General features: G+C 64.3%; 1 protein-coding gene across 1 annotated transcript in view; it reads left to right on the top strand.

Annotated features, from left to right (window-relative positions):
• Positions 1-26,668, top strand: part of Nkd1 (NKD inhibitor of Wnt signaling pathway 1) — a 75,817-nt gene extending 49,149 nt beyond the window's left edge. The window contains exons 4-10 of the mRNA XM_078032283.1: positions 3,331-3,400; positions 16,773-16,897; positions 20,025-20,120; positions 22,852-22,999; positions 23,429-23,513; positions 25,183-25,310; positions 25,999-26,668. Coding sequence (XP_077888409.1) covers positions 3,331-3,400; positions 16,773-16,897; positions 20,025-20,120; positions 22,852-22,999; positions 23,429-23,513; positions 25,183-25,310; positions 25,999-26,582 — 1,236 coding nt within the window. The 3' untranslated portion in view covers positions 26,583-26,668. The remainder of the gene's footprint in view (positions 1-3,330; positions 3,401-16,772; positions 16,898-20,024; positions 20,121-22,851; positions 23,000-23,428; positions 23,514-25,182; positions 25,311-25,998) is intronic.
• Positions 26,669-27,106: the final 438 nt, after the last annotated feature.

The raw sequence follows: 27,106 nt of genomic DNA on the forward strand, positions 1-27,106 counted from the left end.
CTCTTCCTGGGGCCCAGCGTGGGGCAGAGCTCAGGCTCCGGGGGCCAGCAGAAGGGACAGTGCTGGGACTCAGAGGGGAGGCGTGTCTACACTGTGGCCAGAGAGGCCACCAAGCCAGGCCCCTGGGCAGGAATCCTGGGCATCCAGGGAGGCTTTTCATCCGAACCTGGAGCAGAGGCTGAGGCTGACAGTCCCAGAGACCCAAGAGAAGGAGGCCTGTGGCCTGGGGGCCCGAGTGACAGTGAGTGGGTAAATCAGGGGCAGTCACGGCACGGTAAGGGTCCCCTCCAGGCTTCTCGTACATGAATGCAGCAGTGAAGGGTATTGCTAGCTGTGGGACCTTGGGAAAGTCACTTAACCTCTCTGTGCCTGTTTGATCTCTATAAAGTGAGCTTGATAATGGCAGTCCTCTGGAAGGCCTCAGTGATCGCCACGAGTGTTAAATACAAAGCACAGCCAGCAGCGTGCCAGGCAGGGGGGCACCGTGAGCTGCCTGGGCACCTGTGAGTCTCTCAGCTTTGCTCAGCCATTGGGGAACAACAGAGGAAGAGGAGGTGACCCTGGCATGGCTCTGTCCCACCCACGGCATAGGCGCTGGCTGAGCGCGTGCCCGTGGGACCTCCTGACTTCTTCCCGCCACCCCAAGACCCACGAGTGGGAAGGGAGTAGAGTCCCTTCACTGGGCAGCCTGGCTGGCGGGGGACAGAGCTGGCGTTTGCACAGGGTCTGGCCAGCTCCTGCTGCATGCCCCCTGAGGCCAGCTCCCATGGCACCTGCTCACGGCCCGGGGAGGGAGTCTCCCCTCATCAGGCCCGGGGTAGTCGGAGTGCTTTTCTCTGGCTGTCCCTGAGGGCCTGAGCCCGTCTGTCCCCGTGCCCCACCCAGTCGGGCAGCGTGAATGTCGTCAGAGCCCCGTCTGGCCTCCTGGCCCTGGTAATGATCACAGCGCTCGCTTTACAACCCGCCAGTCGCTCGCTCTGAGAGGCAGGGAGAGTGGGCTGCGGCGGTGGCCAGAGGAGCCCGTGGAATACAGCAGGTGCTCGGCATGGAGACGCGCGGTGAGCGCCCGCTGTTTGGCTGTGGTGTGACTCTTCTCGGGTGCCCATTTCATAGGCCAGTAGACTGAGGTCCAGGTGCACAGGAGGCCGTGGGGCCCCAGGATCCTGAGGGTCCGGAGCTGGCTCTGCAGCGCAGGTGGCCTCTGGGTCTGGTGGAGACCACAGGCCCCGGCTCGTCCCCGCGTCTCAGCATGGAGAGGGCTTCCTGCTGTCTGTGGGCTCGCGGTGTCCTGCAGAGCCCGGTGCAGTTCAGGGGTGAGGGTGGCCTCCGGACTTGCTCTGCTTCCCCACGGAGAGCGCGGAGGCCTGGCCTCAGGGGCGGGCTGCTGTGTAGCCTGCGGGCAGGGGTCGACACAGGGGCCCCGCTGGTGCCTTGTTTGGGGTGGCCCTCGGAGGGGGCCAGTCAAGGTCCAGGGCACTGGCGGCTCTGCGGTGGTGTGGGAGGGCAGTGCGAGGTCAGCGCCGAGCCCCTGTCTGCGGAGGACCTCAGCGCGACGGGTCTGTGCTTGCCCTGGAGGATGGTCACCTGCCCTGTAAGAGGCGCTGCCCGCGGGCCCCCTGGGGAGGCGGCAGCGAGAGGCAGGCGTTGGCTGGCTGCTGGGGTGCCCTGGCCATCTGGCGGGGCCCCCTGTGTGCGCCCTGTCCTGTCACTGGCCCTCAGCCCCGTCTCCCAGCCCGGGAGAGGGGGTGAGGAGTGTCGTGACAGCGAGGAGGAGAGGGGGCCGGCCAGGACTGGGGGAAGGAAGTCGCCTGGTTCTGAAGTCCACGGGGCACCCGGAGCCCGAGTGGCCACCTGGAGCAGCCCTTGAGGGGCGCGGGACGCCCTGGAATGTTGGAAAGGAGACCGTCCCCCGCCACCAAGTGGGAGCTGCTGGCCTTGGAAACAAAGCGGTGGGAAGCGAGCATCTGGCGGCCAGCTGTGGCCCGACGGGCACCGCGCTGCGGCCCTGTGCGTGAGGCGGGCGCGAAGCTTCCCCTGGGCCTCAGAGGTGCGGGTCCCCCACGGAGAGGGTTTCTTCCTTTCTCTTTTTTCTTTTCGCAAAGAGAAGCTGGTGACAGCTGCTGCCTGGGCCTTTTGATTGCTCGTCGTTTTGTGGGTTCAGGAAGCCCTGCCAGGGCATCGCTGGGGACGGGAGAGAGGGGGCAGGACACCTCCAGCCCCGTCTGTCCCCCGAGAGGACTGCTCCCCACAGAGCATTCCTGGGTATCTGACTCTCATAGGATGCTTTTTTGGGGGGCGGGGGTACCAGTGATGGAACTCAGGGGCACCCGACCACTGAGCCAAGTCCCCAGCCTGTTTTGTACTTTATTTAGAGACAGGGTCTCCCTGAGTGGCTTTGTACCTCGCCATTGCTGAGGCTGGCTTTGAACTCACGATCCTCCTGCCTCAGCCTCTCGAGCCACTGGGATGACAGGCGTGTGCCACAGTGCCTGGCTCACACCATGCCTTTGAAAGGCAAAACCTCGCGGTCTGCACGGGCTGGGAGCCGGCAATACACATCTGCACACGGAGGCTCCCGGTGCGAGAAGCACAGCCAAGGCCCTGATAAGTCCTGCAGCAAGGGGCCTCGCGGAAGTCTGTCTGACGCAGTCTGCTTTGGTGGCAGGACTCCTCTTGGCAGAAGGCCAGTGAACACAGAGGCCGGTTTGACCAGCCCTGGCCTCACTTCTCCGTATCTCCAGTCATCCTGCTGCGGTGGGCAGATAGAGGGACAGGGCCTGAGTCTGTGGACATCCTGGACGTTTCCCAGCCTGTGGACCAGGCAAACTCCCCTGGCCAGCCTGAGAACACCTGAGTGGCCGCCCGGTGAGGCTGGCCGGGGGGAGCCCTCCATGTGGGCACCAGACCAGACGGGGTGGTGCCCGGGCCAGGCTAGCAGTGGGAAGGTGGGGGTCGGTGGAACCTGGGGGCCGGCGAGGGCTGCTGCAACCTGGGTCCCGGGTGTTGGCTTTGGGTGCAGGACGGGGGAGGGGTGGCAGGGGTCCCCTGTAGAGCACGCCGGGCCCAGGGCTGTTCAGACCCCCCGGGGCCTTGACCGTTGCGGAGGAAGGATCCAGAGTGAGGTCTCGTCCTGTGTCCCGCGGGGGGGGGGCCGCCTTGGTGGGGTGGGGGACACTTGCCTGGCCCTGGCAGCTGGGGAGGGGACTTCCCTTCTGAGGGTCCTGGGTAGGGTCTCCTGGCTTCCTCCTCTCTCCCGTCAGAGACCAGCCCAGCCCCGGGGGCTCCTGCCGGCCCCCCACCTCCCTAACGCCCCGGCCTTTGTCTCCCCAGGAGCTCGTGGGCGAGGTGCTCAGAGACGCGCTCAGCGAGGAGGAGGAGGAGGAGGACTTCCGTCTAGAAGGTACTGGGCGTCTGGGTGTGGCTCCTGCGGGAGAGGTGGGCAGGGCCGGCGGCCGCCTCCGCCCCTGGAGGCAGGGGATGGGGACGCGCAGCCCTCCAGGGCTCCAGGCCCAGGGGGAGCCCCAGCTGCCAGGGCCCGTCCGGCCTGCGCCCATCCACCCAGGCCCTTGTGAGGCGCTCGTAGCAAGGCCAGAGCCACACACAGCTGGTCACTTTGCCCAGTTCTTCCTGTGCATCACCTGTGCACCTGGAATGTGTCGCACACGCACCCACAGGCACACGCGCAGCCAGCCTCCCTCCCTCCTCCCTCTCTCCCTCTCTCTGTCTCTCTCCCTTTTTTTTTTCTTTTTTTGGGGGGAGGGTACCAGGGTTTGAACTCGGGGCACTTGACCCCGAGCCACATCCCAGCCCTGTTTCGTGTTTTATTTAGGGTCTCACTGAGTTGCTGAGGGCCTGGCTTTTCGCTGAGGCTGCCTTTGAACTCACGATCCTCCTGCCTCAGCCTCCCAAGCCACTGTCATTATGGGCGTGCGCCCCGGCACCCAGCCCCACACTGTCCCTTTCTCCAAGAGAACTGGCATGCTGTGGGGAGATGGGGACACCCGTGTGTGGGTCCCTGGCCACTGACACACAGATGTCACTTTGGCCAATAACGTCACCTTCCTGGCTTCTGTTTCCACATTCATGATGGGAACTAGGGCCTGGTCCCAGCATGGTGACCGCTGGCTTCCTGAGCTGAGAGCATTTGCTGAGTGGGACCGAGTTCCATTTTTTATTCAGAGAAGAGAGTGGCCGATGTGGGGCGTCCAAGGACCCCGCCGGGGCCAAGGTGGGCAGCCGGCCGGCTGCAGAGCTGGGTGCTGGGTGCAGGAGGTCCCAGGAGGTCCCCAAGGATTTGCCTTGGGTCCTGAGGGCTTCGATAGGGAGCAGCGAGAGCCACAAAGCTCTCTGGGGTGCCCGGGCTGTGGGGGTCAGGCCCCGTCTGGCCTGAGGGCTGTGGCCGGTGCAGACCCGGCTCCCTGGGTTTGCTGTGTCGAGAGCGATTTCAGGAGTCACCAGTGACACTGTCCCAAGCTGCAGCAGCCTGGGGATCAGGGGTCTGCACACCTTGCTCCTCTGTGAGCAGCCCCCGGGGGGAGCGCAGGGCGCCAGGGACTGAAAGCCCCGTCCAGGCTGCGGCGTGTGCCCGGGCGGTTGTCGGTGGCCTGGCCCTGGCGCTCGGGCCCCGGGGCTTCCGACCTCGTCTTTCCCTGGGTCCCTGGAGCCGCAGTGGCCCCGGGGCTCTGTGGAGAGAGGCTGGGATCAGGTGCCCGCAGGACGGCCGGGAGTCAGGGGAGGGCTGCGACAGCTGGCCCTGGGATCGAGGCGCCTGGCCCTGGTTACGTGGGTCCAGGCCTCGTCCCTTGGTCTGCTCGGTCACCCCTCGTGGCCATCTCACGGCCCCTGTGCGTGTCCTCCCCCTCAGCTGCCCCTGCCAGCTGTGCACTCCCCACCCAGTCCCCCACGGGTCACCCGCCGGTCCAGGGCCCACCCGCCAGCACTCCATCCCCTGTCCGTCCGCTGCTCACCCTTCACCCCACCCTGTCCGTTCATCTGACGGCCACTGCCGCGGGTCCGCACCATCCGTGGGCATCCATCCTTCAGACGCCTTCCACTTGTGACCGTCCTCTCTCTGGGTCTTCGCGCTATCCCTGAGGGTTATTTTGTGGTGCGTTTTGGGTACCAGGCGTCGAACCAGGGTGCTCAACCCCTGAGCCACATCCCGGCCCTTTTCTTATATTTCATTTCGAGACAGAGTCTCACTAAGTTGCTGAGGCTGGCCTTGAACTCCCGATCCTCCTGCCTCAGCCCCCAGAGCTGCTGGGATCACAGGGGTGCGCCCTGTGCCTGGCCTTCCTGGGTTTTTGATTCCTGGTTAGAGCCCACCCCTGGGACTTTTCCGTGTCGAGGTGCTGTCTGGAGTCGGGTGACTGACTTCCAAAGCGCTGTCCACCTGCGAGCAGACGGAATGAAGTGAGCCCTGGGCCGGCTCCCTCCCAGTTCAGGCCTGGCTGGCCTTGACCTCTGGGCAGGTCTGTTCCTCTCCGGCCTCCCTGTTGTCCTCTGTGGCGTGGTGAGTGGACACGGGGAGCTGGACTCGATGGGCGCTCACCACTGTTCTGGGGAGGCTGCTGACAGACACTGATTGGCAGGTGGGGGAAACGCGCGGGGCCTGGGGGCCTGGTTCTGCCAGGGCACCGTGGCGGGTTGGCAGCCCTCGCTCTGACCCGAGGCACACCAGTGGCCCATCAGGCTCGGTAGCAGCCTGGGGCCTTTCCAGCCATTGCGGGACGGCAGCTGACCGCGGGAGGAACTGAGGTGGCAGGGGGAGGCGGAGCGAGCCGCGCCGTCATCTGGGGCAGTCACACAATCCTCCCGAAATCAGGACCGCTGGCCGCGGTACTGTGGTACCGGGGTGACGGGGCGACGGGGACTGTCCTGCTTCCCCGCAGGATGAGGTCGGGACATTGGGCGCTCGCCGTGGCAGGCACCTACAGCGGGGTTTATTGAAAAGGGGGACACAGACCTCTCCCGGGAGGGAGCGGGGTCCTGGCTGGGGCCCGGGTGTCCCCCGAAGCCGGGTGTCCGGCCCTTTTCTGTGTCCCAGGCTTCCTTCCCCTGCTCTCTGTCCTTCCTGCTTATGTGACAGGCCCGGGGATGCTGGGGGGTGGCCCACAGGTGGCACACAGGTGGCCAAGGGGAAGGGCAGGATGGAGCAGCCCAGGACAATTAATTGACAGCCCTGTGGCTCCCTGTCGGGGGAGGGGTCCTGGGACAGGTCACCGTGATGACAGGTTGGTGACAAGGGTGGAGGAGGGGCTCCGAGGGAGTGCGCATTTCAGTCCTTCAGGGGACAGTCCAGGCTCCAACTCACGGGCCTCACTCCAAGTCGGCCTCCTGGGCCCGACCCGACCCGACGCTTTACCTCTCTGTGCCCCCGCTGTCTCATTCTGGCTTCAGCAGGACTTAAAGTGACACGGCGGCCACTAGTGAAGCCGGGACCAAGGCTGCTGTGGCTCCAGCAGGAGGTCACCTGGGCCTGTCCCACCACTGGGTCCCCGAGGCCCTTTGGAAGGACCCGGGCGCGGTGACCATCTCTGGTTCTCCAGCCACCCTTATGTGGTGGCCGGGGATGGGGAGGTGGCCGAGGACCGCAGGCCCCTGCGTGGCCATCACCGGGCCATCACCTGGGGCTGCAGGAGTCCTCTGGCGGTCGGTCCCTCTGTGCCCCTCGCTGGCCCAGGGAGAACCCGCTGAGCCCTGAAAGTCTCCTTTGTCTTCCTCTGGGCCAAGTTCACTGCCTCTTGGCGGCTGGAGAGCTGTTTAGGGGAGAGAAGGGCCATCTGAGGCGTGAAGATGAAAAGAAGCCTCGGGGCCGTCCCGGGAGGGCGCTGGGCCGCGGTTCTGTAAAGCCGCCTAATCCCGGGTCTCAGCCACCGTAACGGGCCAGCTGGGAGCTGAGAGGAGATTAGGGCCAGCAGCGCTGCCAAGCTCCTTTTGAACTCGGGGACTGAACACAGTAAACATCAAAAGTCCCGGCTGCGGGGCCGGGGGCCAGGGAGGCTGCGGGCCTGGGAGGGAGCCCTCCTGGCCGACCCGCTGGGTCCCAGGACGGGGCAGGGGTGGCTCCCCCCCCCAGGGCCCCGCAGCTGGGCAGCAGCCAGGTGGCGGCAGCCTGTGGCTCATGCCCCAAGGTGGAACTCGGGTGGCCTTCTGCAGACCCACGTCACCCCAGTGTGGCCTACGGCACTCTGTCCCCAGATGTCCCCCTGCTGGAGGGGCAGGTCTCGCCAAGGTACCCGCCGGAAGGGAAAGACCATAAATGCTGTCTCCCTCTTCCTGGCCCACCCCACCCGAGTGTCCATTCCTCGCGCCCTCGGCGTGCTCCATGGGGAGCTGGCCCTGGAGAACGTGGCCTGCCTGCTGGACCCCCCAGCAGGCCTGTCCTGGGTCCCCCGCCGCCCCACTGGCCGGGCCTGAGTGTGGACATGGCAGCTGTGGGAGGGTCTCCTCTGGCCGAGGGCCGAGATCCCGAGGAGCTGCTTCTGTCCAGTAGGATGGGGCAGGGGTCCTCACCCCCCAAAGCCTGGGGGTGAGCTTTGGGGCTGAGCCTGGGGGCTGAGGACCCTTCCAAAGCTCAGGACTGGCCCGGACGCTGCTCCTTGCTCATCTAGGAGGGGCATCTCTTGCCTTTATTCTGACTTTCTAGGAATGTCTAGGAACTGCCTTTGCCCCAGCTTGCTGTGTGATCTTGGGCAAGTCACTGAACTTCTCTGTGCTTCGGGTTCTCTGTGGGGTTCCCCGTAGCACTTCTGCTGTGGGTTGTTGTGAAGACAGGTGACTTACGTAAGCCCTGCGCGCAGACCTGGGATGGGGTAAGTGCCAGTCTGCTCGGGCTGTCACGGTCCTCGTCTCACGGGTCCGGTTTTCTTGAAGGGCAGCGGCCCGCCCGTGTTTATGGCCATTCACCTCGTCCACATCAAAGAAGGCCTGCTTTCAAAGCTCCTTTAATCCCATTAGGGTCCCTGAATGCCTCCTTGTGCTCCCAGTATGTGGCGTGACACTTGGCACACGACGTGAGTGCTCCATAAATACTGGAAGAGCGCAAGTCAGCACCAGGAAGCACCGCCATCAGGGACTTCCTCTGGTCCTGTGCCAGTCCGTCCAGTCTCCCAGGTGTGAGGGGTCAACTAGTGACCGAGCGGAGGAGCCCTGCAGAGACCCTTAGTCCCTTTCACTTAGGGACAAAAGTAGTTGAAGAATGGAGGCCCAGAGAGGGGAAGTAACCTGTTTGAGATCACAGAGCGGACTGAGACTGGACTTGAGGCCTCAGCCTGTCCTCATTTAGTATTTCTTGAGCGCCTGCTATCCCTGCGGGGCTCTGCTGTGAGTCCCTGGGCCAGGCAGACCTGGAGGGAGGTGGGCGTGAGAGTGAGCAGGTGAGTTTCCAGCAGTGTTGCTCTGCCTGGTGGAGGGTGGAGGCAGCTGAGAAGTGGAGGCCAGTAGGAGCCAGCTGTGGGCCATGTGGGGGGCAGCAGCCAGTGTAAGGAGCCAGGCCCTGCGGCCCAGAGGCACTGAGCGTGGTGGGGGGTCCCACGGGGGTCGAGGAGGGAAGGGCAGGGGCCACAGATACGCCTTTTGCTATGCTTAAGAAACTAAGGGCCCTGGAGGCCGAGGCAGGAGGATCGCGAGTGCAAAGCCAGCGTCAGCGACTTAGCAAGCCCCTGGGGGCCTCCAAGGTCCTGTCTCTAAGTAAAATACAACCAGGGCTGGGGACGGGGCTCGGTGGTGGGTCACCCTGGGTTCCATCCCAGGACCAAGAGAGAAGAAAGGAACTAAGGGCGGGGGTCACTGTGGAGGTGGACTGTGGGGGTGACCGCAGGCCCTCTCTTTAGACCTGCTGGGTCCCGAGGCCTGGGCTCCTCTCAGGAAGTGGCCTCAGGCCCCTGTTGGGGAGGGGTTCTCCCTGGGGTGCAGGCGGCCCCCCTCGGGCCTCCCTCCCTCCTCTGGGTGGGAGCCCACCCTGTGGGGGGTCAGCAGCCCTGCCGTCCCCCCAGAAGTCCACCCAGAGAACAGGCGGGCTTTGTGGCCGGCCGTTCCTGTCCTCCCTAACATGGCGGCGTGGACGGTGGGAAGTGTGACCCGCAGACCGCGGGCGGGTCGGGGCTGCCAGCAGCTCGGGGGATGGTTCAAGTGGGTCTCGGCACACGTCCTGGCGGGAGGGCAGGCGGGTGGGGGGGCACGATATGTTCAGCCCTGAGAGCCCCCTCCCGCCCGCCCTCCCCCTGGAGCAGATGGCTGTGGGTCCAGAGGGGACGGGCCTCCCCAGGTGACAAAGCCGGAGTCCTCTCTGCTGGGCAGCGTCTGTCCCCCGCGTCCGAGTCCCCCGTCCAGTGACACTGTCCCTTCATCGTGGGGAAGCGCACGCCCCGGGGGGTGGGTTGGGAAAGACCCTGGGGACCTCTCTGGGCCGCAGGAAGGGACAGATATGTGCTGGTGCCAAAGGCCGGCAACTGCCCTGGAGAGTCCGTGGGGCAGCCGCGGTTCTGTCCATCTCGCCCAGGAGGCCGCGGCGGCTCCAGGGGACGGTGGTCGGGTCGCGGGTCCCTGGAAACTCGGCCCGGCCTGCTTCGGCTTTGGCCGATCCAGTGGGGCAGGACGGCCTGGCCGGGCCCCGGGGCAGACCGCGGCGCTGACCCACGTGTGCCACCCGTGCTCACTCCTGTCCCTGCCATTCCTCCCTCTGCCCTCTCCCGAGCCGTCCACCTGCGGGGCTAGCTGAGCACTTCCCCCCGCACCAGGGGCAGGCCGGTCCCCCCCGCCGGCTCCTCTCACTGAGTTCAGAGCCCGTCCTGTGCGGAGGGCCCTTGACCTGCTCCACTGGCCTGCAGCACCTCCAGAGGCCCCAGTGTTGGCTGTGACAAAAGATGTGGCCACTCTGGCTCCCAGCTCTGGTCCCTCTGTCCTGAGAGCTCAGCTGCCTTAGGTAAAAGGTGTCTCCCGAGTCGCGGTGTGTCGTGTTTGAATCCTGTGATCTCAGTGACTTGGGAGTCTGAGGCAGGAGGATTGCAAGTTAGAGGCCAGCCTGGGTAACTTAGGGAGGCCCTGTCTCAAAAGATCAAAATAAAGAAGGACGGGAGAGGCAGAGGACGCCGCTGCAGCTCAGGGTTAGGGCACCGGGGCTCAGTTCCCAGTCATGTGCACACACGCATACACGCACACGCACACGCACACACACATGCACAGACACGTGCACACGCACACACACACGCACACGCACACTTCATCCTCTAAATCTAAGTCAGGTGTCCCAGCCCGGCCTCCCCGAGCTCATTTCCAGGAGCCGTGTCCCCCCCAGGCCACCTGTGTAGGAGACGCCTGCAGAGTCACAACAGAAGAACAGCCCTCCTGACTGATCTGGGATAGAACAGCTGATTTCAAAATGTCACAAAGCATCCAGTCGGGCACATGCCGGGGCCAGGGCAAGGCAGGGACCCGGCTTCCCGCTTCGCCCGGCCTTGACCTGGGGCCACACGGGGCCATCAGGATGGGTGGTGGGTGCTGGGCGCAGCCCTGCTGGGAGTGGGCGGCCCTCCCCCCGTGCAGGGGTCTGGGGGTGGGCGGCTCGGCAGGGCAGGGCAGAGGCAGATGCTGTTACTGGGAGAGGAGAAAGGCCACCCGCAGGCGGGAACAGGTGTCCACTGCTGTCGTGTGACAGGAGAACCAGGAGCCAGAGTCAGGAGCCTGCTGGCATCGCAGCCTGGTTCTACTGCGTGTTGTGGCTTCGTTTGGATGTTGGTGACGACGATGGTGGTGGCCGTGGCGGTGACGGTGGTGCCTCCGAGCGGGGCCCCTCCCCCAGCCCAGGGGGGCTGCGCGGAGCTCTGGGGGTGGAAGGAGAGGGTGCTGGGCAGGGGCGGCCGCAGAGCCGGGGACGGTCACAAAGCCATTCCTGCCCGTGCGGGGGGCCTCAGGACTCCTCGGGACAAAGGGAGTCCCCGGCAGGTTGTCATCGGGAAGTGGCTGCATGGGTTTTGCTTCTCGAAGTTTAGTTTCCACTTTCGTAAAGTGCAGATAGTAGCAGCCTCCGCATGAGGTCGGGCGAGGTCACCTGCAGAGCTCGGTGCCACCTGCCCATGCCACCTGCCCATGCGTGTGACGGCGTCAAAACCAGGTCTGGTGTCTCCCACCCCAGGAGAGCCCGGTGCAGGTCACGCTGGAAGCCGTTGGCCAGGGCACCCGCGGTGGCTCTCCTTCCTGGCAGCAGGGCGACCGCCTCATTCTATTTGGCTGATATCAAACCCCTCTGCCCTCCCTGTGGGGACGGGGACCCAGAAACGTCCTGGCCGGCCACCCTGAGACGGAAGTGTTCGCAGCAGATGATCTGAATGTGGGCCATTGTCAGCAGGACTGGACCCGTTAGGGCGCGTGTCCCCGCTCCCAGCCCGTCCTGCCAGGTAGCCGTGCCTCGAAAGGCGCCCACCGGGCACTGGACACGGTGACCATCTCTGCGCCTCCCTTAGTGGGGCCCACTGAGTCCTAACTGTGGTTCAGATCGTCCCTGTTTGTTTCAAAGTTGACCGTCAGCGGGCTTTGCGGATGGGGTTGAGATAAGCTGGCGTTGGCCGATAGCATCCGAGTCTGGATTTGCGCCTAACGTGGCGGCCTCCTTCCCCACGTCCCCAGGCGCCCTGCAGAATTCCTGGCCTGTGGGTCGGTCGCCAGCCTCATGCATTGCTATGCGGAGGGTTGGCGCCATCCGGCGAGCCGTGTGGCAGAATCTCTGCCCCGTGCACCTGCGGGCAACCCCGGGGCGGTAGCCAGCCAGGCCCCGGCTCCCCCAAAACGTGCGCTCTGGCCGCGCAGCCCTCGGAAGCTCCCAGAAAGACCGTGCAGACTCGCCGTGACGCTGCACAGAGGCAGACACGCCCCACGGGCTCCAGATGCATGGGTCCCGACGATTATTAGAGGCTGGTCCTCCTCAGACACCTGCCTGCCATCTGTGGAGAGATGTCAGAGCGAGCCCGACAGACCTGTGCTGTCTGACATGTCAACGGTGGGTGCCTCCTGGGGTGGTGCAGTGCCTACCTGCCCCTCAGAGTTGCCTCCCAGTGACCCCAAGTGACCCCAAACCACAGGGAGACAGCCCCGAGGTGTGCTGGGTGGCTGGGGAGGGAGGGGCCGCGAGGGACGGGTCTGTTTCCTTTCGCAGCCCTGTCCCACCCCCGCTGTCCGGTCCCGTCCTCAGCAGCTCTGGCTGGGTGGGCTGTGCTGGCCTGCTCCCTGGGTCACTGCTGTTTGCCAGGGTGAACAGTCCCCAGAAAGTGAGCATGAGGCTCTCCCAGCATGCAGCCCCAGATGGGCCTCCGTGCCCCCCACTGGGCCCAAGGGGACAGGGCTGGAGTACAGACTGTGATCAGAGTGGCCACATTCAGGTGTCTCCTCTCTTTCTTCCTCCTCCTCCTCCTCCTCCTCCTTCCCTTTTTTTTAAACTGGGGGAGGGGAGAGGGGAGAGACTGTCTTTGATCTCAGTGGAGGAAAAAAGTCTGTTCTGTTCAGGCTTTTGGCTAACACAACAAACAGTGTTTAAAATTTAACTTTGCTTAATTAATTAGTGATTCTGTTTAATGCTGTCTGATCTCCCTCCAAAAGGTATTCTGAAGCTTGAGAAGGGAACATCAAAGCGAGCTGGGTGAAGATGGTCAAGTAATGCATTTAATCTGGCAGTTGTTGGGGGTGGAGAGCAGCCAGGTTGGGAGCTAATGTGGGAGAGGATTGTCATTTGGTAAACACAGAGCGGACTCCTTGTGGCTGGGGCTGTGGTGGAAGGAAGGATAGGGAGCAGCTTCCAAAGAGAAAGAGCTCCACAAACTGTCCCCAGACTCACTGGGGCTGAGAATCAGTTTTAAGAAAGCAAAGTGGGAATTTTCTATCTTCCGTGGCCACCGTGTATGGTTGGGCAGGTTGTGTACTGCACAAGGATTTCCGGCTAAAGAAGAAAAAGTTGTAGGTGAAATGCAGTTCATCAAGCATGCACCCTGGTTGGGGTGGAGGGCTGCATTTGCAGAGAGCAGCTGTCCAGACTCTTCTGCAGAGAGCCAGATAGTACCTGTCATTGGCTTTTGTGGGCCACATAGTCTCTGATGTGACTGCTCAAGTCTGCTTTTGTAGGGCAGAAGTCACCAGAGACAACGTGTGTGATTGAGGCTGTGTCTCAATAAAACTTTATTCAAAGACCAATGCAGTTCCCGGTTGGTTTCTGCACTGTTGCAGGAAGTGCTTCCTAGGCAGGTGGAAGGCCTCTTCCTCCCCTCCTCTCCCTTCCCCTCCCTTCTTTTTGGATCAGAGGCAGAGGGTAGAGGAGACTCAGATGCCGAAGTCTATCTCAACAAAATGCTGTTCCTCTGTCCTGGCTGGTGTGACCACGGCCTGCGTGAGCACCCTCGCGGCCTGCCCGGAGCCTGCCGCGGGGTGGGTTCTGCTCTGCACAGGGTGCCCTGGGGACTTCGGAGGATCCCCTGTGGATCAGCCTCAGGGACCCTGAGTCCCAGTCTCTGCCCCTGGCTTGGGGCCTGGGTGGCGTTGGAGGGTTCTCTGCCTCTGCCTCTTGGGTGGGAGACAGCGAAAGGTGGAAAGGCTTGGGGTGGGGACAGGGGGATGCTGATTGTCCTTGTCCCTGACCCTGGGTCACAGTGCTCCTTCCCATGTGTGCTGTCCCGGCCTGGGAGGGGCCTGGCAGGCTAGGGACCCCTGGCTGCGAGGTCTTCGGGGCTGGGATGAGGTGCAGAGAGGACGAGCGGCCAGGCTGGGCTCTGGGGACGCCGTGTGAGGGTGGGGGGCACCCACCGGGGTGAGGAGAAGGGAAGGGGACAGGGAAGGACCTGAGGGGACACAGGCTCTCCTGGGCGTGGCTGGGGTGGGTGCTCCAGGGAGGACGAGGACGAGGATGGAGGTGGACCGTGAAAGGCCACACTGACCCTGAAGGTGCCTCTGTGATAACATCCCTTTGAACTTGAACTTGGGTTTCGAGAAGCCTGCCCACTGCGTCTCTGGCCCCGGGTGGAAGCCGTGACTTTGAGGACGGCCGGGCGGGCATTGTCTTTCTTTCTCCCCCACCCCCACCGCCAGCCCCGGGGAGGGGGCATGGAGGGGGCGTGGAGGGGGCTGTGGCAGGCCACCCTGTCTTCCTGGTTTTACTCAGTTGGGACAGTTTTGGAACAAGGGCATCATGTGGATCTGGGCTCAGCCACATCTTTTCCAAAGCCAGCATCTATTGAGTGCTTACTGTATGCCAGCCACTGCATTCAGGGAGCAGTCTCCTTGTGGCCCTCTCCCAGCAGCTCTGGGAGGGAGGTGCCTCAGCCTCCACTTTACAGAAAGGGGACTGAGGTCCAGAGACATCAAGGGCCTCGTCCAAGGCTGCCCAGGCCAGAGGTGGCAGAGTCAGAAGGTCATGGGCCCCCAATGTGCCCTCTGGATGGACACTCCTGCCCAGCCCCGCTGCACCTGCGGGTTAGGCGGGGGGCTTCACTCAGTGCTGGGATGGGGCACCCCCAGCTCCCCGACTCGGGACGGCAGGAGGGCCACCTGCTTGGTGGCCTGGTGGAGGTGCCGGGGCCTGTGAGGTGGCAGCTCCGGGGGCTTGGGGACCCTCTGGAGTGGGGCGCCCTGCCGTGGGGGTTGCTTTAGAGGAGCAGGGGTGAGGGCTTTGTGCAGCGGCCTGCCCCAGCCTCTGTCCCCCGGGGCAAGGGCGCCAGGCCCGGCCCTCCAGGGGGACGCTGCTGTTCTTCTAGGTCAGCGCTCGGGTGGCCTCGTCTGTGCAGCCACAGCCCAGGAGCTGGTCAGTTTCTGTGCCCAGTCCCCCACGGGGGCTCCCGATGGCTTTAGGAAACTGTCACCTTGCCGTAGGGGACGGAGGGACAGAGGCGCTCTGTGCTGGAGTGGGGGAGACGAGGACGGGGCCGCGGGGAGCTGGGGAGGGCCGCTGTGGGTGCTGCGCGGCCCTCCTGAGCCGCCCGTCTGCGCCAGCTCCAGCGCCCTCCCGCCTGCCCCCAGCCTGTTGGGTGGATCGAGGCGCCTCCTGACTCCCCGGGGACTCCCGATGGCCTGCGTCCCCTGACCTGCTGGGGCTGGACCGTGCGCTGGCCCGGCCTCCCGGCCCTTCACAGTCAGCTCATGGCGTCCTCACCCGAGTCCCCTGGGAAGGAGCCATTAGTGTCCCTGATTGACAGCTGGGGAAGTGACACCCGGGGAAGGTTCAGGACCCGCTGGGGTCAGGGTCAGCGCTGGGAGGACCTGGCCCCGGGCGGAGACAGAGCGCTCCCCGGTCAGTGGGAAAGGCCGGCGGTGACCTGCGAGGTCTCCCGAATGAAGCTGTGAAGGGCTCCGCGGGGCAGCCTGGCAGGTGGCCTAGTCCCATCCCTGTCCTGTCCCCACCTCACCCCTTGGCACCCCAGTCCCCTGTGGGAAATGGAACTAATGGAAGGACCTGCCTCACCAGGCCCGCGGGGACCAAGAATGGCGGGTGCTCCGCCGTGTGTACAGGGCCCGGGCATGGTGGCCTGGGCATGGTGGCCCGGGCATGGCGGGAAGGGTCACTGAAGAGAACTGCTGGGAAGAGCGGCCACCTCAGGACAGGAGCTGGGAAGGGCTGTGGCCCTGGCCCCACGAGGGAGCCCAGCCGTCCCTCCCCCAGCTGCTCGCGGGGCACGTGTGCCAAGCTGGGTGTGCAAGCCCGTGGGGGGCCACGTCCCCACCCCGCTCCTGGCCTGGCACCCATGTCTCCAGGTTCCTGCCATTCTGGGAAGTCCAGCCGTGCCCTTCCGACTGATTAGGGCCCCTCAGCTCCTCACAGGGCTCCTGCCAGTCTGGCCACCCGAGTCGGGATGGCCAGGGGAGGTGCCTGAAGGGGACCAGGAAATGGCGGCCCAGGGTCAGCAAAGGGGATTTAAGGAGGGAGGGGCTGTGGGCGTGTCGTGCACAACAATCCAGTCTTCCGCTGCCAGGCAGGGCCGGGACGGGCAGGAGGGGCCGGGCAGGTCCTGATGGCCTCTGAAGTTCAGATAGGGACTTGTAGCCCGGGTCCTGGGTCCAGGTTGGGGGTGCTGCCCAGAGCTGCCCTTCTGCTGTCTCTCGGAGGTGACCATAGGGAAGAGGTGCCCGTAGGTCCTCCTCCTGCTCTTGAAAGAACACAGAGAGCCAGGCCCTCGGGCAGAGGGGGACCTGGGCCAGCAGAGTGGGCACACAAGGCCCAGGGCGAGCAGCCCTGGAGACCCTTGGTGTGAGGCGCCGGTGCGCCTGTCCCTTTGTCAGTCAACCCAGCTGAGCTGTCTGCCACTCAGCCTGTCTGCCCACTACCGTCCATATGCCGGGCCAGGCAGGTGGCATCTTTGAGAAGGCCAGGACGTGAGCACAGGAGGCAGCAGGACAGTGCGGGAAATGGCCGTTGCCCCTGTGTTTCCTTCTCTGGCTCCCGATGCTCCTGTGCCCTCATCCACCTGCTCTGTGGCCTGAGCCTGCCCTGAGTGGCCATGTCCCTGTGGGGCACCAAAGTCACAGGCTGCTTTACCTCAGCTGCAAAATGTCAGCGAGTGGGGAGCCCAGGCCACAGCGGTGCCCTGAGTGACTGGTGTGGACGCACCCTGGAGGGCCTCTGGGCAGCCCGGCCTCCCCGGGGCCAAGAGTAAGGGCAGCAGCGCTGGCCAGCGGGCAAGGCAGGGTGCGCCGGGCACTGTGGTGAGGGTGTCCTGCACTGCAGTCCCCGGGACAAAGCCTTTGCAGCCCCCCAGCCCCCCCCCCAGCCCTCCCCTCATGCTTTCTCCCTCCCCCCGCAGTGGCCCTGCCGCCCGAGAAGACCCACGGCCCAGGCCCGGGCCCAGGCCCAGGCGGCGGAGACGGGAAGAGGCTGGAGAGGGGGAGCGAATCCTGCCCGGGCTCCAAGAAGCAGCTGAAGTTCGAAGTGAGTGTCCCTTGCTGGGGCCGAGCCCCGGGGAGAGGCCGGGCCGTCCCTTCCTGTGTGCTGGGCAGACGAGAGGCCCTCACCTGAGGAGCCGCCACGGCGAGAGACTCCTGCTGCCACCTCAGGGCGTCCTTGGCTCAGCCCCAGGACCCCGTGCTGCCCGTCCCTGGCCTCGCCGTGTGGGCAGGGCCAGAGCACCAGGGAAGGGCCTGGGGTGGTGGGAAGACAGGCTGTGACCCTGTCCGCTGCGTCCTCTCTGGGCCTGATCCTTGGCCTCCTCGGCTGCCCCTGGAGGCTGCCTGGCACACAGGTGGGGCTCTCAGGTGGGGGGTGACCAGGCCTCAGTTTCCGTGGGCTCAGCCTAGGCACGTGTCCTCCCAGAGCTCCTGTCTGCGAGGCCTGCCCCTGGCCTGACCCCAGCGGTGCCCGAGGCCCGTCTGCACACGGAGCCCAGGGCCAGGGGTGGAGAGCGGACCCAGCCGCTGCACCTCTGGGCCCTCCCTGTCCTCCCCCGGCCTCTGCTCTCCACCCCAGGCCCCGGCCAGGGCTTGGAGTCGGCTCTGTGACTGTGGGCAAGTCCTTAAGCCCAGCCTCCCTTGCGTCACCTGGGCAGTGGGGATGGCCATGATCTCAGCACGCAGGGAGGCTGTGTGGCACCCGCTGCTGAAGAGGGTGTCCCTCACCGTCCGCACGTCCCTGCCTTCCCACCATTGTGGGTTGGGCGCCTGGTGGTGGCCAGGGGCCCAGCAGTGACCTGGGCACAGATTTTGCCCTGACAGAGTGAGCAGCGTGGTCAGGGGGACAGAAGAGGGACCCCGACGAGTGGCCGCACAGATGAGATGGGCATCTGAAGGGCGGGTGGTCACCCAGTGGGCAGAGGTGGGGACAGGGGTACAGGAGGGGTGCTTTGGGCGTCTCACACCGCGGTGCCTGCGGAGGGGCAGTGTGTGGCAGGTGGCACTGGGGCTGCGCCTCTGTCTGCAGGAGTAGGTTTGGGGCCAGGGTGCCAGGGAGCCCTTGGGACAGTAGGGCCCTTCACGCCCAGCGGCCAGCAGGAGCGTGGGGCCTGGAAAGGCCCCGCCTGGTGTGTGGGATCTGCTGAGTGGGGGCCTGCCCAGGGGTGGTGGGCCTGGGGGCAGTGGGGGAGACAGGCCAGAGGCCCTAACTGCAGGGCTGAGGGGTCCAGGCAGGGTGTCCATGCGGGGCTAGGGCTGCCCCCTTCTCCTGGAGCTCAGCCCTGTCCTGAGCCACCTGGGTCCCCACAGGGTCTCCTGGGTGCCTGGCACAGCTGAGGGCCAAGGCCAGCAGCCGGAGGAAGGTCCAGACCCAGGCGTCTGGCTGCTGGAAGCCCCAGGGTGCTCTGGGACTGAGCCGTGCGTGGCCCGTGGAGAGCGCTCACCTGAGAAGCCCAGGTGGGTAGGGCGGGGCCGAGCAGGGCGCGCACCGCGGCGGCCGGGCGATGGCCGCACTCGCCTTCCGAGGGCCTGGTGTCACTGTCTGGGAAACGGTGGACGCTCCATGTGGTTAGGCCTGTGTGCAGGTGTATGTGGGCACAGGTGTGTATGCGGGTGGTGTGGGTGTGGACGTGTGCAGGGGTGTGTGGGCCGGCATGGGTGTGGACATGTGTGTATCGGTGTGGTAATTAGGCGTGTGTGGGTGTGTGTGAGGTGTGTGGATGGGTAGGGGGGGTAGGCGTGTGTGGGTGTGTGTTGGTGAAGGCACATGTGTCGTGACGCCCTTGGAGAGCAGGGCAGGCCTTGGCGCGTAGCTCAGGACTCGTCAACACTGAGGAAGGCCGACATTGAACTCGGGGGGCCTCCAGAGGAGCAGACAGCTCTGGGCAGGGAGGCCGGGCAGGGAGGCCAGGCAGGGAGGCCGCGCTGAACATACTCCTGCCAGCCTACGCAGGCCAGGTCCCCCTTTGGGGGTAGAGCCTGTCGTCCTGCCTTGTGAGCATGTGGCATGTGGCAGAGGAAGGACAGGTGGAGTGAGACCCTCGGGGCACACCTGTCCTCAGGTGTACGGAATCTGGCGGCTCTTGAGGGCCTCTTTCCCCAAGTGGCGCTCGTTGGAGCCCTGTCCCTGTGATCCCAGCTGGCCTCCGCCTACAGACCGTGGTGACGGAGCGCACCACCTCCCAGTTCGGGTCCCTGGAGTTAGACATGGGCGCTGCCAGCTGCGGTGAGGAGCTGGGTTGACCGTCAGAGCAGAGGACAGCCGCCACGGACTGGCTCCTTCTGGGGCCAACTGTGTGCTGAACGCAGAGTGGGCCACCCGTGCTCCCCGTCCCTTCCTGCAGAGTGGACCTTAGACCAGGACATGGGGATGGACGGTGTCCTGGAAGGGTCCCAGGAAGAGGTGCTCGGGAGCAGGGGAGAGAGGCTCATGAAGGGTGGGGTGACACACGGGTCCCCTCCACCGGCAACCGGGGCTCTGTCCCTCTGGAGTCAGAGGAGCCATACAGCAAGTGCTCAGTGTGTCCCATGGAGAGGTGAGGAGGTGGGTGTTCGTCCCCTGCCTCCTGTCCCCTGCCTCCTGTCCCGCCCCTGTCCAGGGTGCCTCTGGGGTCTTCGGGGCTGCGCCAGCTGGTGCCTGTGGTGGGAGGTGGACGTGCTGACCGTGCTGCGGCTGCGGGGGGAGTTTCCTCTTCTCAGCAGTGTGACGGGCTAGAGGCTGTCATTCTCCGTGGTTTATGGAGGGGAAACTGAGGCACGGGGACACGGTGGCTCCCGTGTCCACAGCTGTGGAGAGCCCAGCTGGGCGAGGCCTGGTGGAGCCTGGAGTTTCAGCTGTCCCCGGCCATCCTCGGCTGCCTCACTGCTCAGGTGGCCCGTCCTGGGTCCTGCCTGGCTTCCGGTTGCCTTCCAGTGGCTCCTGGCCCTTGGTCCAGGCTCAGCCTCCCTGAGGCCGCGAAGCCTCCTCCCAGATGGCGTTCCCTTGCCTCTGAAGACCCAGAGGCCGCTGTGCCCGGTGGGTCTCTCCCTGGTCACATGTGGGTCATTGTGCCCCTCTTTCCCTCAGGGTCTGGGGAGGCCGGGGGCTGCCCCATGGCCTGGCCTCTGGACCCAAGACTTCGGCCAGTGTCTATGTGGTGGGTGACCAGTCCTGTCCGTCCGTTTGTGTCCAGGAGCTACAGTGTGATGTGTCCGTGGAGGAGGACAGCCGGCAGGAGTGGACCTTCACCCTGTATGACTTTGACAACAATGGCAAGGTCACCCGCGAGGTGAGTGCACCTGTGGGGTCTCCTGCCACCGTCAGGCCCCTGGGCCTGGGGACCTGACCCTCCGCCCATGCCAGTGTGCTCCTGAGAGAGGGTGCAGCTGGCAGGGGCTGGGGTTGGGGGGTGGGGAGCGAGGCGCCAGGAGCTTCGGGGAAATGCAGAGGCCCTCCTGGTGCCGCAGGGACGCGGGGAGAGGTGACGGGCAGGAAAGGGCACCCAGGCCCTGCACTGAGCCTGGCCAATGCTGCTGGGGAGGGCCAGGAGGCCCACAGTGGCCTGGAGAAGGACCAGTCCCAGGAGAGTCCTGCCTTGTTTACTTTTCCACGTCCCCAGCTCTAGGGGCGGGGCCTGGCCACCCCAGGCCACTTCCGGTGCCCCGGCTGTTTGGTTCAGGAGCTTGGGCAGGGCAGGCACCCCAGGCCCCACGGTCCCTCCTGCATTGTCACAGGAATGAGCGGCCCTGCTCTCAGAGCCCGGCACGTGGCTCTGCAGCCACAGCTCTGGTCACAGCGTGCTGCCCTCGCGGTCTCCCTCGTCCTGCCCCCTCCGCGGGGCCACCTCTCTCCCCCTCAGAGCCCTCCTCCCATAGCTTGCTCCCCCAGATTCCTCTCCCCTTTCTCCATGCCGGTGGCACCTGCTCCACGCCAGCTGCAGGACACGGCAGGGACGGACAGCAGGGCTCCTCACCTCTCGGCTCTGAAGACTATTTTAGGATGGCGTCAGCCGCTGAGTTCTGTGGCACTAGCAGGGCGGTCGGTGGAGCCTGCAGGGAGCAGAGAGGGCTCCCTGGAGGAGGAGCTGGGTGCAGGCTGCAGGGCAGGGAGGGGAGGCCGAGCTCGAGGCCGCGGGGGAGCTGAAGGAGGCCGGCTGCCTCACAGGAGAGACACAGCTGGGCGGGGGTCTGCGGGGCCTGTCCACCAGCTCCAAGGCCCTGGAGGGCAACTGTATTTGACTGTCCATGCCAAAGGGACCTGCGGGCGGCTTGGTGCCATTCCTTTGCTTCCTGTGTTCTGGATCAGCACGGCTGGGCTCCTCACCTGCCTCTGGTCCAGCTCGGGGGACTTCGCAGTGTCCCTGAGAGGCTCAGCTGCTTTATCTCCTCCCGGGTCAGGGAGCGCTTACAGTAGATGTGGTAGATAGATTTATGGGCAACGGTGCTCGCTGTCCGTGGCTGTCACAGAGCAGCAGACGGACGGCTTGTCAGGAGAAAAGGTTGTTTCGGCTCAGAGGCTGCAGGTTCTGGTCCGTGTTTGGTTGGCCCTGTGGCCTGTGGCCTTGGGCCTGTGGTGGGTGGCACCATCTACGGACAGAACCTCTCACCTCGTGGCTGGGAAGTAGAGACAGAGGACCAGAGCTGGAGTCACACAGTGCCCTTTGAGGACACACTCCCGATGGCCCAGAGACCTCCAGGAGGGCCCCACCTTGGTCCTGGGGACTTTGCAGAGCGCAGGGTCAGGCCCCTGCTGCATGCCTGCCCCCTGCTCCCACGGGCTGCCCCTCCAGGTGGAATTCCTTGTCCTCGGCCCTGGATCAGCCAGGACCTGCTGGGGCCACAAGGCGGGGCCGCGCCCTCTATGGCGTCTGATGCTTTGGGGATGCGGGGGGTGGACCTCGATGGCTCCACCTTCCTGGCGACCCCTCCTGGCTTCCTGGCTTCCCAAGGTGGCGAGAGAGAGGGTGACGGGACTGTGCAGAGCGGCTCAGGGAAGGAAGGGAGGGGCAGGTCCCCATGGGCCTGGCCCCAAGAGCCGGGAGAGTCGGGGGACCCCGAGTGAGGGCTGGAGCCTGGCTGTCACCGGCAGCCCCCCCAGTTCAGTCAGACCCCCCCACGTGCCATCTGGTCCTTCCGAGGCTTGAGTTAAACACTAAAGCGAGTTGTCCATATCCACGATTCCGGGGATTTTACAGAAGGTTCTGGATTTCTGGCTTCTCTGAGATGACCCTCAGCCCACGGGGTCAAGGGGCAAGTCAGCTGAGCTGAGGACTGTCCTCCCGTGGGTGGGACGGGCTCCAGACTGACCCACCACTCAGCTCCCCCGCCACACGCCCGGCCTGGGGCTCCTCGGCCTCCTCGGCCTCCTGGCCTCCTCGGCCTCCTCTGCCTCCTCTGCCTCCAAAGGAGGAAAGGGAGGTGGAGTCTGTCGGAGCTCACGAGCAGAAAACTGTCTGTGGACCTGGTGGACGGAGAGGAGAGATCCTTTCCAGAAGGTTCCAATATCATTTCAAGCAGGGAGCTGCCCTACAAAAGACCCCAGCGGGTCCCAGAACCAAGGGAGCCTAGCCGGGGGCCTGGGACCCCCACCCTCTCAGAGTCTTTGAGGCACAGGTGCTGCTGGAGACCCAGTTAGGGCTCCGGGGTCACCGAGGCCCGGAGAGGAGATTTGGTCGGGTTCTCGCAGACTGTCTTCTAGGGACGTCTTGGGCAGCTCAGCTGCCGTGACCGAGGGCCGCAGACTGGGTGGCTTTGACAACAGGATGGCGGGAGTGGAAGCTGGAGACCCTGGCTGACCTGCCCTCCCGCTGCCTCCTGTCGGCTCTGCCGTTTGCTCCTCTTACAGGGCACCAGCCCTGGGGGATTCGGGCATGACCTCACTGGGCTTCGATTTAATTACCGCCAGCCCTGGACAGTCGGCACAGGACGGGGAGGGCCAAGCCGGGGTCCCAGCAGTGAGCGCCAGGCAGGCCTGTGAGGGCGCCGTGCTGACCCCCGGCGGGTGTCGCTTGCTCCCCGCAGGACATCACCAGCCTGCTGCACACCATCTACGAGGTGGTCGACTCCTCTGTCAACCACTCCCCGGCCTCCAGCAAGACGCTGCGGGTGAAGCTCACCGTGGCCCCCGACGGGAGCCAGAGCAAGAGGAGCACCCTGCTCAGTCAAGCCGGTGAGGGACCCTCCGTGTCCAGGGGGCAGTGCCTGGAGAGGGAGGGGCTTCCCGGGCTCCGCGGGCAGCCACCCTGCACCTGGGGGTCTGGTGGGTCCTGAAGGGCTAGGGCGGGGGCGGGGAAGGGGGTTCCCCAAGGGAGGCCCTGCTCTGGCCAGGTGTGCGGGTGGCCTGGGCCGGGCAAGCAGCCAGCAAGTGGAGCTGGGGACGGCAGGGGCTGGCCTTGAGGGCCTGCTGAGGAGTCCCAGCAGGCGGTCAGTGGGACAAGTAGCTGCGAGACCCCTGTGTTTAGTGTCGGCTCAGGGACCCTTCCACAGAGTGGTGGCAAAGCTGCTGTGGGCAGTTTTCTGTGGCTGCGTGCCAGGCAGCCCCGGGCAGGGCCAGGAGCCAGCCACTCATGGATGCTTCTTGTGCTGCGGGGGGACTCAGACCTGCAGAGCTCCAGGCCCAGAGCAGAGACCAAGCCGGCCGAGGAGCTGCGGAGCTGGGAGAAGAGGCAGCGAGCGCCCCTCAGGTACGGGAGGCGTGCACCGTGGCAGCCTGCTGCTCCTGACACCTATTGAGCACCAGCTGTGTGCCTGCACCTGAGAGATGCCGAGCCAGAGGCTCCAGTCTGGCTCTCTTCAGGGGCTGAGGATCTCGCACACAGCTCCACAGTCAAACCTTAGAAGGCTGAGGAGCTGTGGCCCGTGTTGCTGATGCCGAGCCCCGTGGCAGTGCGTGGGGTGGACGCAGCGTGGGCTGGGTGCCTGCGCACCTCCCCTCCCTGTGGACGGGCTTGGGGCAGCTCCTGGGACTCCGCGTGGTGGTGTCCCTGCTGGGTGAGGTGGCCTGTTCCCATGCAGTAAGACAAAGCCCAAGTGCCTCTCCCTCCCTAGGGTGGCCTGGGACACGTCTATTTTCAGACATGGGGGGGATCAAAATTGTGGTAACAGCTCACGAGGCTGCAGTTATGTCACCTCTTGTCACTTCTGCACCTGCAAAGGGGATGGGAGAGGCTATTTAAGGACACGCTTTGAGTGACAACAGAGCGGCAGGTGTGCAGCCAGTCACACCTGTGGGTGCGCAGCATAGAAGCACCTAGAGGGGTCAGTCCTCTCCAGGACGGAGAAGGCAGCTGGTCAGAGCAGAGTGTGGCAGGCAGAGGCTGGGCCAGAGGCCAGCGGGGGGGGGTGCTGGCCTGCAGGAGGTGGGCAGACCACAGTGGAACTGGAAGGAGGAGCAGGTGGCCCAGCGTCCTGCAGGGGAGGAAGGAAGCCTGTGCCGGCACACTTACACACACTCACACACTCAAACATGCATGCACACTCACACACAGCTATAGACACAGTAATGTGCACACATGTGCACATCCACCCACACACCATACCCACACACACTGTCACACTCCTGATAGTGCACGCTGATAGAATACACTTGTGCACATGGCCATGCACACAAATGTAAGCACATGTGCACATGCACACACTTGTGAAAACACATATGCAGGTGCACACATGTACAATAACATACATATTCACAGATGCAACCCCATACAGACACACACACACAAGCACCCAAGACATGGAAATACACATACACAATGTAATCACATGCCCACACATAGTTACATATATGCAAACATCCATCACACTTGCACACCACACATGCACACATGTACACCCACACCTGTACACACACCCAAAGCACACGCACATGCACACATGTACAGATACATATGCTCACACCCAATGCACACATGCATTTGCTCACTCGCACACACTCACTCTACTACCCACACGCACATATGTGCTGGTGAGGCCCTGGGTTTGGGCAGGTCGTGGAGTCTGCCAGGCTCAACACCAGGTCTGGGGGTTCCGCTGCCCCTGCCCCCTGGGGAGCCCAGGTACTGGCTGCCTGGCTGCAGTGGGTACCTGTGGCTTGAGCCGGGTTTGGAGTATCCTTGAATTCTCACCAATAACTCTGCACTCTTCCCAGCAACCGCAGGAGGCTGGCAGGGGGCTGTCTCGTGGGCAGGGTGGAGATGGAGACAGAGGTGGCAAAGAGGTCCCGTCCTCCCGTCCCCTCACTCCAAGACCCAGAGGGACGATCCAGGGGCCCAGTATTTGTCCCGTGGCCTTCTGGCAGCCTTGGGGTGTCCCCCGGAGCCCAGTGCCTGGTCCCTCACAGGCCCCTCACGGCAGGTTCCAGGGCGACAGCCGCCCGGAGCAGGCCGGCTGCTACCACCACTGCGTGGACGAGAACATCGAGAGGAGAAACCACTACCTGGACCTGGCAGGGATAGAGAACTACACATCCCAGTTTGGGCCTGGTAAGGGACACCGGCATGCGGGCGGGTGCAGAGGGCCATGGCCAGACGGGTCGGACGCACCATGTCCAGTGCTGGTCACTTCCCCCGGGCTTTGTGGGGAGAAGTGGCCTTTACTAGACAGATCAGAGACTCTGTTTGGAGGAGGGGACATTAAAACATTGTCAGATTTAAAGTGATACATGCACAGATTGGTACAAAATCGAGTGTCTGAGGACTCAGCAGGTGATAAACAATAATGGCTCCCTGCTCCGTCAGCCCCGCCCCAGCTCTGCTGCCAACGTGGCCACTGTGGCTTCTGGTGACTCTTTCCCTACCCTGCCAACCGCCCATCGTTTCCCTCCTCCGGCTTCTCTCCCCTTCCCCTGCGAGAGTCCTCCACAGGTCCCCTCTGGGTAATTGCTTGGAATTCTTTCCTGCCCCAACAACCTTATTATCTCGTCTCTGTCACCATCTCTGTCCCCCAGCCCTCTCCCAGGGAAGAATTATTAGTTTTGAAGACCTACTGCAGAACCACTTAGCAGATAGGAGGTTCCATTCAGTGTTTCCCTTCAAGGCAGCGAGGGGCATTGGGGTGGGTAGCCCTGATAACGGAGAGCGGGCCTTTACCATTCTTGGGGTTCTGGGGGGCTGGGGGGTAGCCCCCGCACACTGTAGGTGCTCATGAAACGTCCGTGGAATTGGTTTCCAGGCTCCCCGTCTGCGGTCCCAAAGTCAGAACTGCCCCCCCGCACCTGCAACCCCGCTCGATCTCGCTCCCACGAGCCAGAAGCCGTCCACGTCCCACACCGGAAGCCCCAAGGCGCGGACCCAGGCTCCTTCCACCTCCTGGACACCCCGTTCTCCAAGGTCTCCGAGCTCCAGCAGCGGCTCCGGGGCGCCCAGGATGGGAGCAAGCACTTTGTGAGGTCCCCCAAGGCTCCGGGCAAGAGCGTGGGTGCGGGCCACGTGGCCAGAGGAGCAAGAAGCAAGCCCCCTCTGGCACCTGCTGTCCCCGTGGTGTCCCCCTCGGCCCACCCGGCCACCAGTCCAGCCCTCCTCCCCAGCCTGGCGCCCCTCGGGCACAAGAAGCACAAGCACCGAGCCAAGGAGAGCCAGCCGGGCTGCCGGGGCCTGCAGGCGCCGCTGGGCGCAGGCGCGGTCCTGGGGCGGGAGCACGTGAGGGAGCTGCCCGCCGTGGTGGTGTACGAGAGCCCGGCCGGGCAGGTCCAGAGACACGAGCACCACCACCACCACGAACATCACCACCACTACCACCACTTCTACCAGACCTAGGCCCCAGGCCCCTGCCCAGGCGTGATCCCATTAATTATTGTTATTATGACGACGATTGTTATTAATAATTATTGCTACTCCACTAATATCTAGCTAGCCTTCCTGTAGAAGATCTATGGAAACACAGAAGGAAATGTTTATTTATATGTTGTGGGGACCGCGTAACACCCCAGAAACGACTCGGGGGTTTGGGAAGGGGCCCGCAGACGGGGCAGGCTCCCTGGGGCTCACGAGCTGCGGGGTCCCTGAGGATCGGCCCACACCCTTCCCAGCGCCGCGGGAGCCAAAACTCCACCCCACCCCAGTCCCTCCCTCCCAGGAGAACACCCTTCCCCCGTCCAGCTTCAGAGCGACCCACAGCTGCTACCTCTTAGTCTTCTTCTGATTCAATTTTGCCCTTAACCGGTGGTGACATGCCACAAGGGATCTCAGTGGACTGCAGACACGCGACCTCCCTCCTGTTGTGCTTTTATGTCCCAACCTGGAGACCTTAGCGCTCCTTTCTGGAGTTTTCTTTCACGCCT

This window comes from Ictidomys tridecemlineatus, chromosome 15 (assembly GCF_052094955.1).
Source record: "Ictidomys tridecemlineatus isolate mIctTri1 chromosome 15, mIctTri1.hap1, whole genome shotgun sequence".
NCBI classification, from domain to species: domain Eukaryota; kingdom Metazoa; phylum Chordata; class Mammalia; order Rodentia; family Sciuridae; genus Ictidomys; species Ictidomys tridecemlineatus.